Source organism: Panthera tigris, chromosome E2 (assembly GCF_018350195.1).
Source record: "Panthera tigris isolate Pti1 chromosome E2, P.tigris_Pti1_mat1.1, whole genome shotgun sequence".
Classification (NCBI taxonomy): Eukaryota; Metazoa; Chordata; class Mammalia; order Carnivora; family Felidae; genus Panthera; species Panthera tigris.
Genome location: NC_056674.1, coordinates 2,496,109 through 2,512,903, shown reverse-complemented (window position 1 = coordinate 2,512,903; position 16,795 = coordinate 2,496,109). Strand labels below are relative to the sequence as shown.

General features: G+C 58.5%; 1 protein-coding gene across 7 annotated transcripts in view; it reads right to left on the bottom strand.

The window, feature by feature from the left end:
* Nucleotides 1-5,910: 5,910 nt before the first annotated feature.
* Nucleotides 5,911-16,795, bottom strand: part of ZNF787 (zinc finger protein 787) — a 31,087-nt gene continuing 20,202 nt past the window's right edge. For 5 of the 7 annotated variants that reach the window (XM_042970692.1, XM_042970690.1, XM_042970689.1 and 2 more), the window contains one exon: nucleotides 5,911-7,633. In XM_042970692.1, coding sequence (XP_042826626.1) covers nucleotides 6,561-7,633 — 1,073 coding nt within the window. In that variant the 3' untranslated portion in view covers nucleotides 5,911-6,560. Of the gene's footprint in view, nucleotides 7,634-10,265; nucleotides 10,428-11,570; nucleotides 11,695-16,795 lie in introns of those variants that run through there. The other 2 variants (XM_042970694.1, XM_042970695.1) reach the window with 2 other exon arrangements.

Here is a 16,795-nt window from a genome sequence, read left to right as displayed (position 1 = left end):
TCAAACAAGTTCAGGAAATACTGCTTGTTATAACTTACCCTCCACCCCCACCTCTGCAATTAAAAGGCTCCTGAAGGGAAACAAAGAAACAAAAACTTGTTTAATGATTTATTCGGTGATCAAAATCTCAACTCCACACCTACCATGTGCCCAGCACTGTTCTATGTGTTGAAAAAAAAATTCAAATACAACATTTTCCCAAGTTACTTGAACACAGGATCCTGTTTTCTCCAAATATCTAATCAACATTCCCTGGACCCTACATTCCCCAGGGTGCACTTCGGGAAAGGTGTTGTCCAGAGCTTAGCTAAGTGACTCCAGGGAATTGTTGCCTTGGCATCCTTTCTGTGTGGCCAAGTGGCCTGTGGGAGCCTGAACCTGACACCCACCCCTCCTTTGAGCATGTGCCCTCAAGTCACAAGCAAAAGCAGGCTCCTGGTGACTCACACAAGCACTCTTATGAGTGAGTATCTCCTGACTCCAGAGCCTATATGCCTTATACTCTCCTTGGTTGAGGCTGCTATGGGGCTCACCAAAACCCCACTCTCTTGGTTTGAATTGGCCAATCCAGCCCTAGCCTGGGAAGCCCAGAGCACTCCACCCAACACTCCCCAGTAAAAGCATGTACCCACATCTTTCCTCTGTCTGCACTCTGCCTTGACCTCCCCACACAGCCCCTTGAGACGTGTGTTATACTTCCTCCATGACCTGTAAGTAATAAACTTCTCTGTTTCAGTTTCTCTTGTCGTCTGCTGTTGAACCACAGCTCACCATCTGTGCTCAACTTAATACATGTTCACTTAACGGTCATGATATGGGGAGACGTGGGAAGGGAGTTGGACAGTCACCCCATGACTGTCTGGCTTCCACCCCTTGAGACCCCACCTCTTCAGACAAACACCTCCCCCACTTCCCCCACCCCAGGACCTTCTCCACATCAATCCTCACCCACGGGTCACTCCCTGATGCCACACACATGCACGCAGACACCAGCGGGTAGCTCCAGGGGGGCAGACTGTGCCTGTCACGTTCATCAATGCGTCCCCCGTGCTTGGCAGGGTCCCAGACATGTAGCAAGTGCTCAATAAACATGAACAAGGGGGTAGATGTGGACACAGTGGAAGGAGTATGAGGTCTGGGGCTTTGAGTTCAGATGTCAGTGCTACTGCTTTACAGACCGTGATCTGGTAGCAGTTCCATCACCAACAAGGGAGGAGTAAGGCCCACCCCCGGGCCTTTGTGAGGACTGGGTTAAGTGAGGAACAGGAAGTCAGCCTTGCACCAGGGCGGGCACTGAATACATGGCAGCAAACAAGACTCTTGGCACTATCACCACTGTGCGCTCATGGGATTGAAAACTTGTCCAAATTCCCATGTCCCCGATTTCTCCATTTTCGCAGTGGGTGAAGGGCCACGGTGTGGGCTCACCATGAGGACTACACGGTGAGATCCGTAAGAGAACATACACCTCTTTCTTTTACCTGAGCGCCCAAACCAACTCCTGGCATATTCCATAAGGACTTGCTGGGGAAGTGAGGGGCTGAGTGAATGTGCGTGTGTGTGGACAAATGGATAAATGGCACAATGTGGCACGAAAGCACAGGTCTGGTGCCTGGTCCTGTGGAAGCTGACGTGTCTCCCGCACCGGCCACCAGTTTGGCCGGAATTCAGGGGCTGGTTAGACACGAGGGCCATCGAGCCCTGTTGCAGACACACTGCATGAGAACCGCTGGGGACAGGACCCAGGTATCTGCCTGACCAGCAATGCCCCTCCACATCCGTATGTCCGTCAAACCTTGAGGACAGCAGGCCCAAACACAGAGCAAGTGTTCCTTCCCAGTGGAGAAGTCTGAGTTCATTCTGGAGCAGACAGCTTCCCCACTACGGCAGCCACCAAAACCACCCAAAAACCTCATTAATTAATTTTTTTAATGTTTATTTTTGAGACAGAAAGAGACAGAGCGTGAATGGGGGAGGGTCAGAGAGAGGGAGACACAGAATCTGAAGCAGGCTCCAGGCTCTGAGCCGTCAGCACAGAGCCTGATGCAGGGCTCGAACTCACGGAGTGTGAGATCTGACCTGAGGCGAAGTCAGATGCTTAACCAAGGAGCCACCCAGGCGCCCCCCAAAAAGCTCATTAATAGGCAGATTATCAGACCCCAGCCTCGACTTCCAGAATCTGAATGCAAAGGACAGAGCCTTCCCGGGAACCCGCATTGCAACGAGTTCTTGGGGACGACTGGGGATATTAGTTTTTGACCTGAGGCACTGGCAGAGTCCTGGCTCTCGTAGGCCACCACAACCTTCCCCAGTTGCCGTGCAGGATGGTTTACCCCAGAGTCAAAATCTTTGGCCTCCAGAACCAACTCTACCATCTAAAAAGGAAACCCGAAACATATTGGGTCTGCACATTGTAAAGGCCTGCTTCAGGGTCCTGTGACCAAGCACAGTACAAGTCCCTCCCCCTGGGCTTGGGGTGTACAGGTGAGTATCTTACACACACTAACACATATACCTGCACCCCAGCCAACGGTCTCCAGGCAACAAGATGCCCCATGTTGCCAGAACTTCTAAGAGAAGCCAGAAATCCATATGTTTTTATGCGATATGTTCCAATTTAAAATTCTGGGTCTGGGCACCCGGGTGGATCCGTGGGTTAAGCGTCTCACTCTTGATTTCGTCTCAGGTCATGATCTCATGGTCATGAGATGGAGTCCTACATCAGGCTCTGTGCTGACAGCAAGGAGCCTGCTTGGGATTCTCTCTCTCTCTCTCTCTCTCTGCCCCTCCCCCACTCGCTCTCTCTCAAAATATATAAACATTTCTTAAAAATAAAATAGAATTCTGGGGGCGCCTGGGTGGCTCAGTCGGTTAGGCATCCAACTTTGGCTCAGGTCATGATCTCACAGTTTGTGAGTTCAAGCCCTGCATCAGGCTCCATGCTGACAGCTCAGAGCCTGGAGCCTGCTTCGGATTCTGTTTCCCCTCTCTCTCTGCCTCTCCCCCCACCCCCGACTCATGCTCTCAAAAATGAATAAACATTTTTAAAAAGTAGGGACGCCTGGGTGGCTCAGTCAGTTAAGCTTCTGGCTCTTGGTTTCTGTTCAGGTTACAATCTCTCCGTTCGTGAGTTTGAACCCCGAGTTGGGCTCTGTGCTGTCAGCGCCGAGCCTGCTTGGGATTCTGTCTCCCTCTCTCCGTGTCCCTTCACCACTTGGCATCTGTCTCTCAAAAATAAATAAACCTAAAAAAAATTTCTTTCAATTAGTTGCTAACAATTTTTCATGGGAATTTCCCATTTTAAAACATCCTAATTCTGCTCTCTCCTGGAAAACCAGCCCTGACAATGCAGGGGCGTGTGTCACTGAGCTGAGCAGGAGCCCGCTTCAGACCAGGGGTGGCCTCCCTGACCTCCCAAAGCCCTCGCCCATTCCTGTCCCCTGCCTGGTCCCCACAAGAATCTAAGCTTGAAGCTCACAGGTGACCGTTTTAGGAGACCAGAACAGGAACTCGCAGGCACCACCGTGACTTGAGGCCAAGAAATTAACTGCATGGAAGCAGACTGTGCTGTAGGAGGGAAGGTGGGGAATGTTCGCTCCAGGAGAGGACAAAGTTGCCAAGAGCCGAAGAGCCATTCGGTGGTTCTCAGCTCAGGGTGATTTTTCCTCACCCACAGGGGACATGTTGGCAATCTCTGGAGACGTGGTGGACTGTCTGCAGGGCCCTCCTGGCTTCTACTGGGTGGAGGCCAGGGATGCCGTTCAACACCCCACAAGGCCCAGGACGGTTACCCACCACGAGGAATAACCCAGCTGAAAATGCCAACAGTGCTGAAGCTGACAGGGCCCGACCCCCTCTGGGCATTAGCCCTCCGTATGGGCACGTCTACGCCAGAGTAGACTGCGTCGCAGAGCAGGCTGGAGGGGCAGGGCTGAGAACGGTGGCAGGTGCATCACAGTAACGGCACCAACGGTTTAAGTTCTTGTTGTGTACGATTGGGACATCGTGGGGAAACGTATCCGCAGTCTCACTCCCGTGAGTCTGAGACTCGGCTTTCTGGAAAGCATCGTGGCAACAACGATGAGGATGTTAATTAGTAACGACGAAGGGACATCTGTCTAGGTCCTGCGGTACGTGAAGTAAGCTGAGGCTCCGAGAAAGGCAGGGAGTTCGGCAGGTGGAGCCCGATGTGAACCTCGGCTCCCCGACACGGCAGGACACTCCCTCCCGGGAAAGGAATGAACTGTCCGTGAGTGGGCGCCAGGCACACACAGTCATGCGGGACAGGCAGGCTCTTCTTTGCAGGGAAGGAACTCGAGGGTCAGGGTTCACTTGCCCAGGGTCGCAGAGTGGAGACTGGTGCGGGATCTCTCCTGCGCTGGGTGTCAGCTCCCACCCACCCCCACCCCCCAGGGTCGGGAGCGGAAGAGGCAGGGCTGAGGGCACAACATCCACCCTGAACTGGTCCCAGGACCCTACTGCTTCCTCCCACCCGTGGGACAGGCACGTGGCACCACGCGGGCGTCCACAGCTCCTCACCTTCCCGCCCCCACCCCCGAAGGTTGTCACCACTCCACACAGGGGACCCAAGGGCATTAGGCAATGTTTTCTCAAGGCTTTGCTGACACACACACGCTCTCTGGACGAACGACTTTGCCCCTCCCCGCCTTAAAGCGACCGAGACCTCGAGACCTCGAAACAAATTGAACTGCTTTCACCATTCTCCAAAACAAGGCAACGTCACTTGAGAACATGCTTTTCTGGCCTACAGTCATGACCAAGAGGGTCTCAGAGATCCTCCCAGGGGTCGGCCTCTCGCCCCCCACCCCCCACGGCCATCCAGGACCTTGGTTTTGAGCCCCTCGCCCTCCAGATGAGGACATGAGGCCCAGGGGACATCAGGGGGCGTGGGAAGCATGCGCTGCCCTAGGCCAGCGGAACACCAGGTAGTGGATTCCGGGCTCAGGCTGGAAATCTCACTCCCCTTTGCTAGTAAGCTCCTCCTTCCCCAGAGGTCAAAGGAACAAGGAGCCTGGCCTTGGCCGGTCAGCCAGGCTGAAAATACCCCTTGGTGGGTCCCCTCCTCCCACAATCCCAGGACTCTGGCTGCAGGTACCAACCAGGAAACCAGAATCGGCATCAGGGGGACCTGGTCCTGAGGAACGACCTACTAGTGGGCCTCACCTCACAGGATGCTGCGTGACTCCACGGGACCGTGTCGGTCAGGCACATCGCGCGAGGCCGAGGGCAGGAAGCACCCTGAAACTACAGTCAATATCCTTGTCCTCTTCCCCCAGCCCCTCCGCTGGCCCCGTCACCTGGAGCCCTGTAGGGGAGACAACTACCCACCAAAGTCCCTCTCCCTCCTCTACCATATAGTTTTGTCACTGGGAAGTAGTGGCCTGACCAAGGACATCTCCAGCCTCCTCTGCAGGGAAATGTGACCCCGTGACTGCTCCTCCCCCCCCCCCCCCACACACACACACTGGGATGTGAGCAGGGGGGAGACATGTGTCATTTCCAGGCCAGGTTATCCAACAAGCTGGATGCAGGGAGGGGCTTCGGGGGCCAGTGGAGGAACCACAGACAGGAGCAGGGGGCTTCCTTTGCCCCTGTCCTCTGTCCCGTGTGAAGACCCACTTTGTGTTAACCCACCGGAAGGGACCGTGGGTCCCTTCGTTTTAAAAGCAGCAGTAAGCAGGCCCTACTCTGAACCAGCCCCGGATCCTCCCAGGCCGGCCAAGCCACCTTCGGTCCGGAAGGCCCACAGCCCAGTGCAGGTGACCCGGTCAGGTCACTCTTCAGGCCTGGGAGGGAACCAGCTGCTCAGCCATCTGCTGCTGTCCCCCTTGTGACTGCTGGGCAGAGACCTCCCCCCTCCCTACCAACTCAAGAACCAGGCAGAGCAAAGACAATCAGATAGTGCGATTTATTGCCCCCGCACCCCTCCTTCAGCCCCGTCCAGGCCCGGGAATAGACGGGACCCCATTCTCTGAGGGCTACCCTGGGAACAGGGGCTAGTCCTGCTCCAGCGCTCCTCCACGACCCCAAACCCAGGAAGGGGAGGAGGGACGAGGGCCAAGAAAAACAGGACCCGCGGAGAAGAGAAAAAAAACAACGGAAGGGGGGAGTCAGGGGGCGGGCGCGATTAAACGAAAACTCTAAAGGGAAAAGGGCCCTCTCTCCCTTCCCTCCCCAGGCTCCCCTGCACGGGAGGGGCCCGGCTGCTCTCCATCCCTCGCGAGCGCCCCAGGCGGCGGGGGAAGAGGAAGAGGGGCCAGGGGCCGCTCTCTCTCGGTCTCCGGTCTCCAGTTCTCCGCACGCTCTGTCCCGGACTCACCGAGAAGAGACCCGGGAGGGCGGGCCAGGCCGGGGGCAGAGTGCAGGGCGGGGGCGCCCGATGCACCGCGCCGACCGCGGGGCGGCGCAGGGGAGCGAGACGAGGAGGCCACCGCCCCCCGCCGCCTCTGTCCGTGTCTCCGCCTCCTCCGGGTCCTGCGCCGACCGTCGTCCCCGCCAAGCCCGAGGGGCCCTGCCCCACCCCCCCCGGGCTTCCGCCCCTACCGGCCCTCCCCGCCGCGGCACTCGCTGCAGCGCCCCCCCGCCGCCTCGTGGTCGTCGTCGTCGTCGTCGTCCCCGCCCGCCCGGTAGTAGCTCTGTCCGCAGCGGCTGCAGACGGACGGCGCGCCCACGGCGTGCACCTTCTTGTGTCTCCGCAGCGCCGCGCCCTGCACGAAGCCCTCGCCGCACTCCACGCAGATGTGCGCGGGCTCCTCGCCCCCCGCCGCCCCGAGCCCGTCCCCGTGCTGGGCGCGCTGGTGGGCCAGGAGCCCCGCCCCGTGCCCGAAGCCCTTCCCGCACTCCACGCACACGTACGGCTTGGGGGCCGGGGCGCGCCGCGAGCGGGGCCCCGGCGCCTTGGCCCCCGCGCTCGCCATGGCGGCGGCCGCCGCGGCCCCCTCGCCGGGCGCGCCCACCACGATGATGCCCTCGCCGTCGCCCACCGGGATGGCGATCTCGCCGTCCGCCGCCGCCGCCTCCTCGGGCGCCTTGGCCCGGCGCACGCTGGCCGCCAGCACCTTGGCCGCCACGCCGGGCCCCGACAGCTCCGGGTGCAGCCGCAGGTGGCGCGCCAGGCTCTTGGGCTGGCTGAAGCCGCGGCCGCAGCGCGGGCACACGAAGGGCTTGAGGCCGCTGTGCGAGCGCCGGTGCTTGGCCAGGCTCTTGCTCTGCGTGAAGCTACGGCCGCAGTCGGGGCAGGCGTAGGGCTTCTCGCCCGTGTGGATGCGCTGGTGCTGCATGAGGTTGGAGCTCCAGCTGAAGCGCTTGCCGCACTCGGAGCAGGCGTACGGCTTCTCGCCCGTGTGGATGCGCCGGTGCTGCACCAGGTGCGAGCTCTGCGAGAAGGTCTTGCCGCAGTCGGCGCAGGCGTTGGGCCGCTCGCCCGTGTGCGTGCGCTGGTGCCTCGTCAGCTTGGACCAGTGGCTGAAGCTCTTGCCGCACTCGTTGCAGATATAGGGGGCCGGGGGCCGCGGCCGGGGCGGGGGGCCGGCGGGGGGCGCCGACTGGGGCGGGGACAGCTTGGTGGGGGGCCAGCTGGGGACGTCGTCATCATCCATGATGAGGATGTCCACTAGAAGGCAAGAGGGGAGGAGAGTCAGGGAAGTCACGGCTGGGGGGGGGGGGGGGGAGGGAAGAGGGGCTGTCCAGGACCCAGAACCTGAGGCTTCCACCGGGCCTGGCCTCGGGACCCCCTGTGATCGCAGAGGGCGGCTAGGCCCGGTCAGCGCAAAGCCCTGCCCACAGACCCGGCTGAGCAGACGCTCTCGGTCTCCGTTCCCTTACCCGCCCTGTTTTCCTCGAGCATCGCTCAGTCCCTACCATTTTACTGAACATTCATGACTTTACTGAACACTCAAGACTTCCCTCCCAACTGCTTCCCCCACACCCAGAACAATGCCTGGGACACGGCAGGGACTCCAGAAACGTCTGGAAACAAACAGCGTCAACATGAAGGAACATGAGTGGAAGTCCAGGAAATGACCCTGAAACCCCAAGCACCAGGCTGGGGCAGGGAGGTCCCAGAGTGAGGGTGCTCGGACCGCAGCCCAGAAGCAAAGGCAGGCCTGGGGGAGAGGGTGTTACACCTGGGCTCTAGGAAGACTGTCCTGGTGCGGGTGAGGAAACAGGAAGGAGGAACTGGCCTGGTTAATGGAATCACAGGGACCACAGACCAGCATGGGAGTCCCGCTACCCTGGAGGGTGACCCCACACACCAGAGCCTCTGTTACAGAGCCCTCACGCTGGTCCCTGTCTGCCCCGCACAAACAATAAAGACGTGTGGGGCCCTGAGCCATCTCCCACGGTAAGGGAGCTGCGCCCCCACCCCCCCAACCCCCCCAAAACCGGCTCAGCTCAGAGAAGGCCCCTGTGCACCTGCGACCAGGACTGTTGCTCTCCCCGGCCAGCAGGGCCTCAGCCCGGGACCCCACATGTGCCGCCCGGATCAGCATGACCTCCACGGGTGCGCCCGCAGGCTCCCTTCAAACACTGCTCTCCCCGCTCCTTCCCTCACCAGACCACATGCTCCAGCCCAGGGCAGACCGGTCCTGCATCCAACAACCGGGCACGGGCCGGGCCCACAGGCTCACACACCAACCCGTGGGAACACTGGCAAACACACAAAGAAGCAAGAGGACGCACCGAGGCCGGCGCTACGTACTTAACCAGCCTCAGTGAGATTAGGTCCTGTGAGCAGGGCTCTATGAATCGGGTCTTTACAGCCCAGAACCCGAGGCACCACGCAGACGAATCAAAACCTGGAAGAGGCAGAGCCGCCCCGCGCCCCTGCACCACACACTAAGGTAGTGCTCCTCCAAGGGCACCCCCCCCCCCACAGTGGTATCAGAACCAGCAGGGAAGGTAGGGTCTCGCTCAGCTGCCCCTGGCCTGCCGTTTCTGCAGCTCTAGGGCAGGGGGCCCAGCACCACGGCAGGGAGCCTGGGATCTGGCCTGTACCGGATACGGAATCATCTGGAGCAAAAAAGTGCAGGTAGGAAGTCGGGAGGGGTGAGGCTTCCGAAGAACGGGGTGGAGCCCATTTTGGTTTTAACATCAACCAACAAACGGAGCTACTAGCACGGCAGGTGGAGATGCACAGAGACACAGGGACAGAGACAGAGAGAGGGAGGTGGGGGAGGGGGAGGAAGGGAGAGAGAGGAGGGAAAGAAAGAGAGAACAAAAACGGACGTGGGAGGGGCACCTGGGTGGCTCAGTTTGCTAAGTGTTTGACTCTTGATTTCAGCTCAGGTCACAATCTCATGGTTTATGAGATGGACCCGCACATCGGGCTCTGTGCTGACAGTGGGCAACCTGCTTGGGACTCCCTCTCTCTGCCCCTCCCCTGCCTCTCTCTGCCCCTCCCCTGCTCATGAGTGCACAGGTGCGCGCTCTCTCTCTCTCTCTCAAAATAAATAAACTTTAAAAAAAAGACGTTTTGCCTTTTAAGTTGTGGAGAACGTTTAACAGTACGCTGTGTTCACTAAATCTTCAGCTACGAAGGGTGTTTACGCAGCCACCACGCACATTCTGAGTACAATCGAGGCTTGTGAAACGCTGGTCCCCAGGTCGAGGGCTCGTCCTCACCCCAGAGCAGTGTGGTCGCCTGAGTGCGGGCCAGAGACCTGGGCACCTGGGCCAGAGTGGGACGAGATCCAGGAGGACGGGCTGTGGACTCCAGCCGATGGGGCGGCTGGGTTTTGTGACATGCCTCAGCTCAGGCTGAGTGAATTTTCTGCCTGTGTCCAGCTGCCCACACACACCACTGCTTTTTCAAGCAGGTGTTAAAGAAATTGCTAAGGGGGGAGGGTTTTCATCACTCTGGGAGGCAGGTTCTTTTCCAACCTGCGGGTTCCTGGCCCTCTGAGGACCTCTGGATGCTGGTGTTTGCTTTCCAAGCACCGGCTGGCTCTGGGCTCGGACGTGGTGGTGAAGGGCCAGCCTGGGGGTCAGGCAGGAAGTGAGCAGCCGCCCTCTGACCCCCCTCCTCACTAGGGGTTTTTCTCTGAGAGGATTCAAGGAACTGCTGGAAAGAGAGGAGTGTAGTGACCAGTAGAAAGAGCTCACTCCACAAAAATAGCAGAAGTAGCTGCCCTTCAGGGGAGGGGAGGGGAGGGGAGGGGAAGGGAGGGGAAGGGAGGGGAGGGGAGGGGAGGGAGGGGAGGGGAGGGGAGGGAGGGGACGGGTCTCCTGGCACCAGCACTCACAGCAAATATTGTCTCCACCTGGCCCAGCTCAGGGCCTCAAGCGGACCACCCTCTGGGGCTGAAGCCGGTGGTTTAATTCGACGTTAGCCCTGCTGTTGTAAAACACACAGCCAGGGACTCCGAGGACCCCAGAATGGACTGCGGAGCTGAACACAGAAATACAGACAGACAAGTGCCCAGGTCAAGCAAGACACAGGGCCTGGCCACCCACAGGGAAGCCCCTCCCGCACTCACCCCTCCCACCATGTGCCCCTGCATTTCTCGGTGGCTCTGTTGCCCATGTGCATCCCCGGAAGCTGCAGTGTGGCCCTGTTCCATTACTTTTTTTTTAATTTTTTTTTTAATGTTTACTTATTTTTGAGGGCGGGGGGGAGATCATGAGCAGGGGAGGGGCAGAGAGAGAGAGAGGGAGACACAGAATCGGAAGCAGGCTCCAGGCTCTGAGCTGTCAGCAGAGCCCCACACGGGGCTTGAACTCACGGATGGCGACATCATGACCTGAGCTGAAGGCTGACACTCAACCGACTGAGCCACCCAGGCGTCCCTGTGGTCCATTACTTTTCAGTTCAGAGTGTCTGAGAGTCTCTTTCAATCCAGACTCCCCTGTGACTTGCTTTTGCTCACAGCCTTGCTGTTCAAGAGCGCGGGCTGCATGCGGTTCAGCAGGTGACTCCGTCCCCAGACCTGCTGTCTGAAGACCCTGCCCCTGCCTCAAAGGTACAGATGTCTGTCGCCATGCCTGTCTGTCCGTGCCATCGGCGTCCGCAGTGCCTGTCTGTGTGGTCAGCAGCCAGGGGCACTCAACACTCAGGTGGCCCAACTCACTGAGTGTGCAGAACAGAGCTCCCTTTCTCAACGTCGCCACGAACTTCTGGATGTAAACGTATATGGTGGGTCTCACTCCACTGCCGTCATTACAGCTAGTGGACCTCCCAGTGTCCCATCCACAGCAAGGTGAGGAGGCTCCACACCCCCCAGACGGGGCCCAGGTGGTGGTCTTCTGGCAGCTTCCCTGCTACCCAGCCTACTGAGAAGTTCCAGGCTCATCTACGTGTCCCACCCGGACGTGAAACACGCTGTTTCTCCAGGAGGCCCTGGGCTCTTTTGGCGGAAAATACTTCAAGACCAAAATCAGGAGAGGATCACTGTTTGTTTTCTTTCCTTACAATAAAATTCCTCTGAGTTCACACTGACACTTCCCAGACAAATCTGGACCTACAGGTTTTTCTAGAGTCTTCTCTGTGATCTCTGCATCTGCCCTCTTCAAAGGGGAGGAGAGAATCTGAATGCCCCAGAGTTACTTACTTGCTGACCCCACGTTAGTTTCGAGATAACCACCGAGGAGCAAGTAGCTGCCTCAGTGCGGGCCAGAGACCTGGACGCCAGGCCCAGAATCGGAGAGAGATCCCACCATTGCCAATTACGATTCCTGAAAACACAAACGAAGAGTGGCTTTGGGTGCGCAACTCCTGTTCACAGCCGGTCTTCTGCCAGCCACGTGTGCGGTCCCAACCTACCCTACCTCCCGGGGTCTCACGAAGCCCAGCGGGCTCACTGCCCGTCTGTCCGAGCCTCACCTGCTAAGACTCCTCAGGAGGGCCCACAATGCAGTGGACAGAGCCACCCAGGCGCCTCCAACTTGTGGGTCAGTTTTTTGTTTTCTAATGTTTATTTATTTCTGAGTGAGTGTGTGAATGGGAGAGGGGCAAAGAGGGAGACACAGAACCCAAAGCAGGCTCCAGGCTCTGAGCTGTTAGCACAGAGCCTGATGCAGGGGCTCCAACTCAGGAACCCCGAGATCATGACCTGAGCCAAAGTCAGATGTTTAACCAACTGAGCCCCCCAGGCGCCCCCGTCAGTTTTAAGAAGACCCTTGGCTCCCTCTGCCTTCCCCGGGAACCCTACACACGGCTCCACTTTCTTGGGCACAAAGGGCTGCTGACACACTGCCAGCACCCGCCCTCTGCCCACAGGCCCCAAGGTTTGCTGCTTTCCATAGCAGCCAGTGACCCGAACAGAACGGGGCCTGCTCTCCTGACGCGACACTCTCAGATCTGTGATTTGCTCTTTCAACACCTAAGTTTTGCATTCCAGGAAGGTTCCCTATTTACTCCCTGTCTTTGCTTTGGGTTTCTGTAGGACTGCCCCCTCCAATCACTGGGGTTCTGGCTAGCTTCAGTTTTTAGTCCGTTTTAATCTTTCTTCATTTCTCTTTTATTTAAAAAAGGCATTTTTTAATGTTTTATTTACTCTTGAGAGCGACAGAGAGAGAGCATGAGTGGGGTAGGGGCAGAGAGAAGGGGAGACACAGAATCCGAAGCAGGCTCCAGGCTCTGAGCTGTCAGCACAGAGCCCAACGCGGGGCTCGAACTCACAAACGAGATCATGACCTGAGTTGAAGTCAGCGCTTAACGACTGAGCCACCCAGGTGCCCCCCTTTTTTATCGTAGAATGTCCTTTCTCGCTGGTTATCATATGTAAGTGCTGAATCACGCTAAATTCTACTCCTGAAATCACTATTACACTATTATGTTCGCTAACTTGGATTTAAATACGATTTAAAAAATTTTAATAACAGTAATAAAATAATAAAATAAAATGTCCCTCCTTTTTACCTCCAATTTTTCTTGGGGAATGTGTTGTTTTATTCTGCCCTGACTTTTCTCTTTCAGGCATCACTGTGAAATCTCTCATATTGCAAACTCACTGCTGGGCCGTGCACCCCTGCTTCTGAGTGTTATGACTTTTGTCCTCTGACCCTATCTGGGGAGGTGTTATCTGCCCATGTGCCCTTTTATTCTAATAGCTTTTCGGGGTGGGGTCGGGGTGGGGGCAAGGTTCCGGGTAGTGTTCTGGCTTCTAACATCCTCGCATCATGGCTGAGAGTCTGTGACACGCTCTCCCAGGATTCCTGGCTCTGCGGCCACCCCTGTTTTCATCTGTGGTCAAGAACAGTTCCCACTCAGTTTTGGGTCCCCTCCTGGAAGGTTCCACCCTGCGTGGGTCCTGCCCTGGCAGGGCATTCGACCTGGTGGGCACCAGAGCCCATGCGTGGGCCCCAGGCCACTCCAGCCCCTCAGACCTTCCTGCGGCCCCGAGCTCCCTGCTTCCAGTCTGGACAGAACACCTCCAATCTCAGGTGCTGGCCTCGGTGGGACCCCCAAGCCTTCCAGTGAACCCGAGGGCTATTTGGGGCTCTTCCTCCCTTCCTTCCCTCCAGCACAATGCTACCGGCACACAGGCCTGGGGCAGTTGGTTTGTCCCCACCCAACCGTATTTGGGGGCTCACGGGGGCACCTTCACACTAAGGTGTGTGTCATCAGCATGGCCTGGGGCATGTGGCTTTTTATGTGTGGGTCTGGGAGGAGTCCAGGGCCGCCATCATGCTGGGCTCAGAAGCGGCATTTGAGGGCAGCTCTATGGAATGACTCCAGGGCGCGGCAGAGGGAGGTCAGAACCCATCCTCTGGCAGGTGACTTCCGGATGCCAGCTGCCATCTTTCCTGTTGGGAGGGCGCCCTCCTCAGAATCACGAGGTCTTTTCTACTCACATACCCATTTTCTGGATTACTCTGTAGCTAAAGCCCAGATAGGCCCGGACGGCTCTTCCCGCCCTGCCACTGCCTGACCCCGCACCTCTGGCCAGCTCCACCCTGGACGGCCAGTTTGGGGCCATCAGGAGGCGCCCTTCTCCTGGGCACTCCTGGGAACCATCAAATTGCCTGCAGGTGGCCCAGCCTCCCCGCCCAGCACTGTTTCTGGCATCCCAGCCTCCCAGGACGGCCGGTGGCCGGACAAGCCCGGGACACGCAGAAGTGCTTCTAAAACACCAGCCTCTGTTGACAACGGCACCAGCTAAGCCTGCACACCATTCCCCAAAACATCCCAACACAGGGGGAAAACAGAAATTCCTGTGGTTTCACAGATGGTTGGGGCAAGCGCACCCCAGGGAAAGGAAACGCGACCCCCTGGCTCTTTTCTCTCGTGTGTGCAGAGCTGCCTGACAAGCACCGCCCGGGTGACCGGCCGCCTGCCCTGGGAGCAGCGGGCTTCAAACTGGGTCACGGCCCGGCAGCAGGGGCCAGCTCGGCGTGGAGAGGATGGCGGCATCCCGCCCGAAATAGAGCAGCAGGGGAAACGAACAGCCTGGGTGCCGCCAGCAGCGAGGACTGATCCGAGACTTTTACCTCAACACTCGGCACACACACACACACGTACACACACACACGTACACACACACACACACACACACACACACACACACACACACAGGGGCTGGGGGCGAGTGTGCAGGCGTGTGAGAGGTGGGGCGGGGACGCTCAAACTTGTGGGGACAGAGAGCTGGAACGTCCTGCAGACACCATGGGCTGGAGCCCAAGCCCACCTCCTGGTCTGCCCCTTGAGGCCCCACCACCCAACTCGTGGCCTGAACGAGCCTCAGGCCCATGACCTATAGCTCCTGAGGGGCTGGCGGCCTCCAGGGAAGTACAAGGCACCCCTGCTCCCACAGCAGCCCAGACAGCTTCCCCACCACTCCTGAGCCCGAGAAGGCCCTTCCCCCTGGGGTGACCCTGCTGGGTGCTGCCCACGGTCAGTCCTGTCTTCCTCACCAGAAAATCCCCAGCACAGGGCTGAGCTGGGATAAGCCAGGCATGGTGACCCTGAAGCCACCCCCTACGTCACGCGTCCCTGATCGGGCCAACCAGACCCAAACGGGGTTGACGGGGAGACAGGCCTGGGCGGCCCTCCCTGCATCTGCCGTGCCCCTCTCGTCCTTCACTTCGGGCGGGTGCCTGGGTGGACCTGATAGAGCTGAGGCCCCACTCGGGAGCGTGGGGGCAGCCGGACAGCACGCAGAAGGCCACCCAGGGCCAGGACGCGGCGGCTCGTGGAGGAATCACGAAGAAGTGGCTGAGCTAACCACCCCTGAAAGCACCCTGCCTGCAGCCTGCCATCCCAGACCACACGTCCTTCCCGTCCAAGCCACCAGGACGGTGCCCTGTGGTTCCGCCTCCAGCCGTGCACGGGGACCCCTCCAGCCGCTGGACGACAGCCCCGGGCTCAGAGGGCAGAGCTCACCCCCGAGCTACAGATGGTGTCCCGGGTGACCCCGGCAGGTGAGCGGAGCAGGGCGTGGGGGTCACTGCAGGTTACCTCAAGGAGCTGCCGCTGGCAGCTGGGGACAAGGGTGGACACAGGACTGCGTGGAGCTCAGTCAGCTGGGGGGACCGGGGAGACTCCAGGGTGCAGTCCCAGCCTCCACTGCCAGGGATGCCTGTGGCCACGTGGCTGCGACTCGGGGCCGTCACAGCACTTCCCAGTCTTCATCTTCCGGCCCTGGGACGGGACAACAGGCCCACCCCACCTGCCTTCTCCCGGCTCCAGCTCGCTCTCGGGGGTCGGCAGACACCAACCCCTCTCACCACTCACCAGGCCCCGTTCCTCTCCACTCTCCGCGGAGCCCAGCCTGCCTGTGCACACGTGTCCTCCCCACCCCGAAGGCCCAACATCCCTCTCAGGCAGGCCCAGGGAATCACACCACCAGAGACACCACAGCGGCAGTCAGCCGGGGCCTCGGGACATCAGGGCAGGAGTCCGGCACAGTAACGGTACCACGGGAGGCTCTGTGCACAGGGAGGCAGGAACCTGGCGGGCCCACAACGATGGAATGCCCAGCAGCTCGGTGTCCACAACAATGGGACGCCCAGCAGTGCCCAGCAGCTCGGAAGCATCCGGGCATGGGGCTCACTAGCTGAGCTGAGCGAAGGGAAGGTCACAATGTGGTGACACCGCAGTGGGGGATGGGGAGCACAGGCTCAGGACAGCCGGCTGGACAAGGGGGATGAGACAACCCACCTGTACACTTTCAAGGTTTTATAAGGAGAATAAGTTCATGGAGGCCTCATAAAACTAAAACTAACTTACTCAAAGGCAGACGTACACTCTGGAGAAAACGGGGTGTTTGGACAGAGACGGGGTGTTTCATTAGGTGGGGTCAGCACTGTGTCCTTGTTGTTTTGGTCGTGCTCTTACAGAGCCTGCACCTCTGGGAACTTACAGGTGTAATGATACAACATCTAGAATTTTCTGTAACTGCTCCAGGGGGAGAAGAGGGCACAAGTGGGGACATTAAGAGTGGTGAAGGGTCTCTGATCGCCAGAGTTCAGAAGAAATAAACAGTCATTACACCACTTATGTTTCAAGTTTCCACAACAAAACAGGCTTTTAAGTTAATTTTAAGAGGGCTAGAAGGCTGGGGCACCTGGTGACTCCGTCTGTTGAGTGTCTGATTCTTGATCTCAGCTCAGGTCATGATCTCACAGTTCATGAATTCGAGCCCTGTGTCAGGCTCCATGCTGACAGCACAGATTCTCTCCCTCCCTCTCTGCCCCTCCCCTGCTTGTGCTCTCTTACTCACTCTCTCTCTCAAAATAAATAAACTTTAAAAAAAAAAAAGGGAGGGAGGGCTAGAAGGGCAAGAACATGGATCAGGAGGAGGAGGAGCAGGCCCAGGGGCGCACCGGGGAAGGA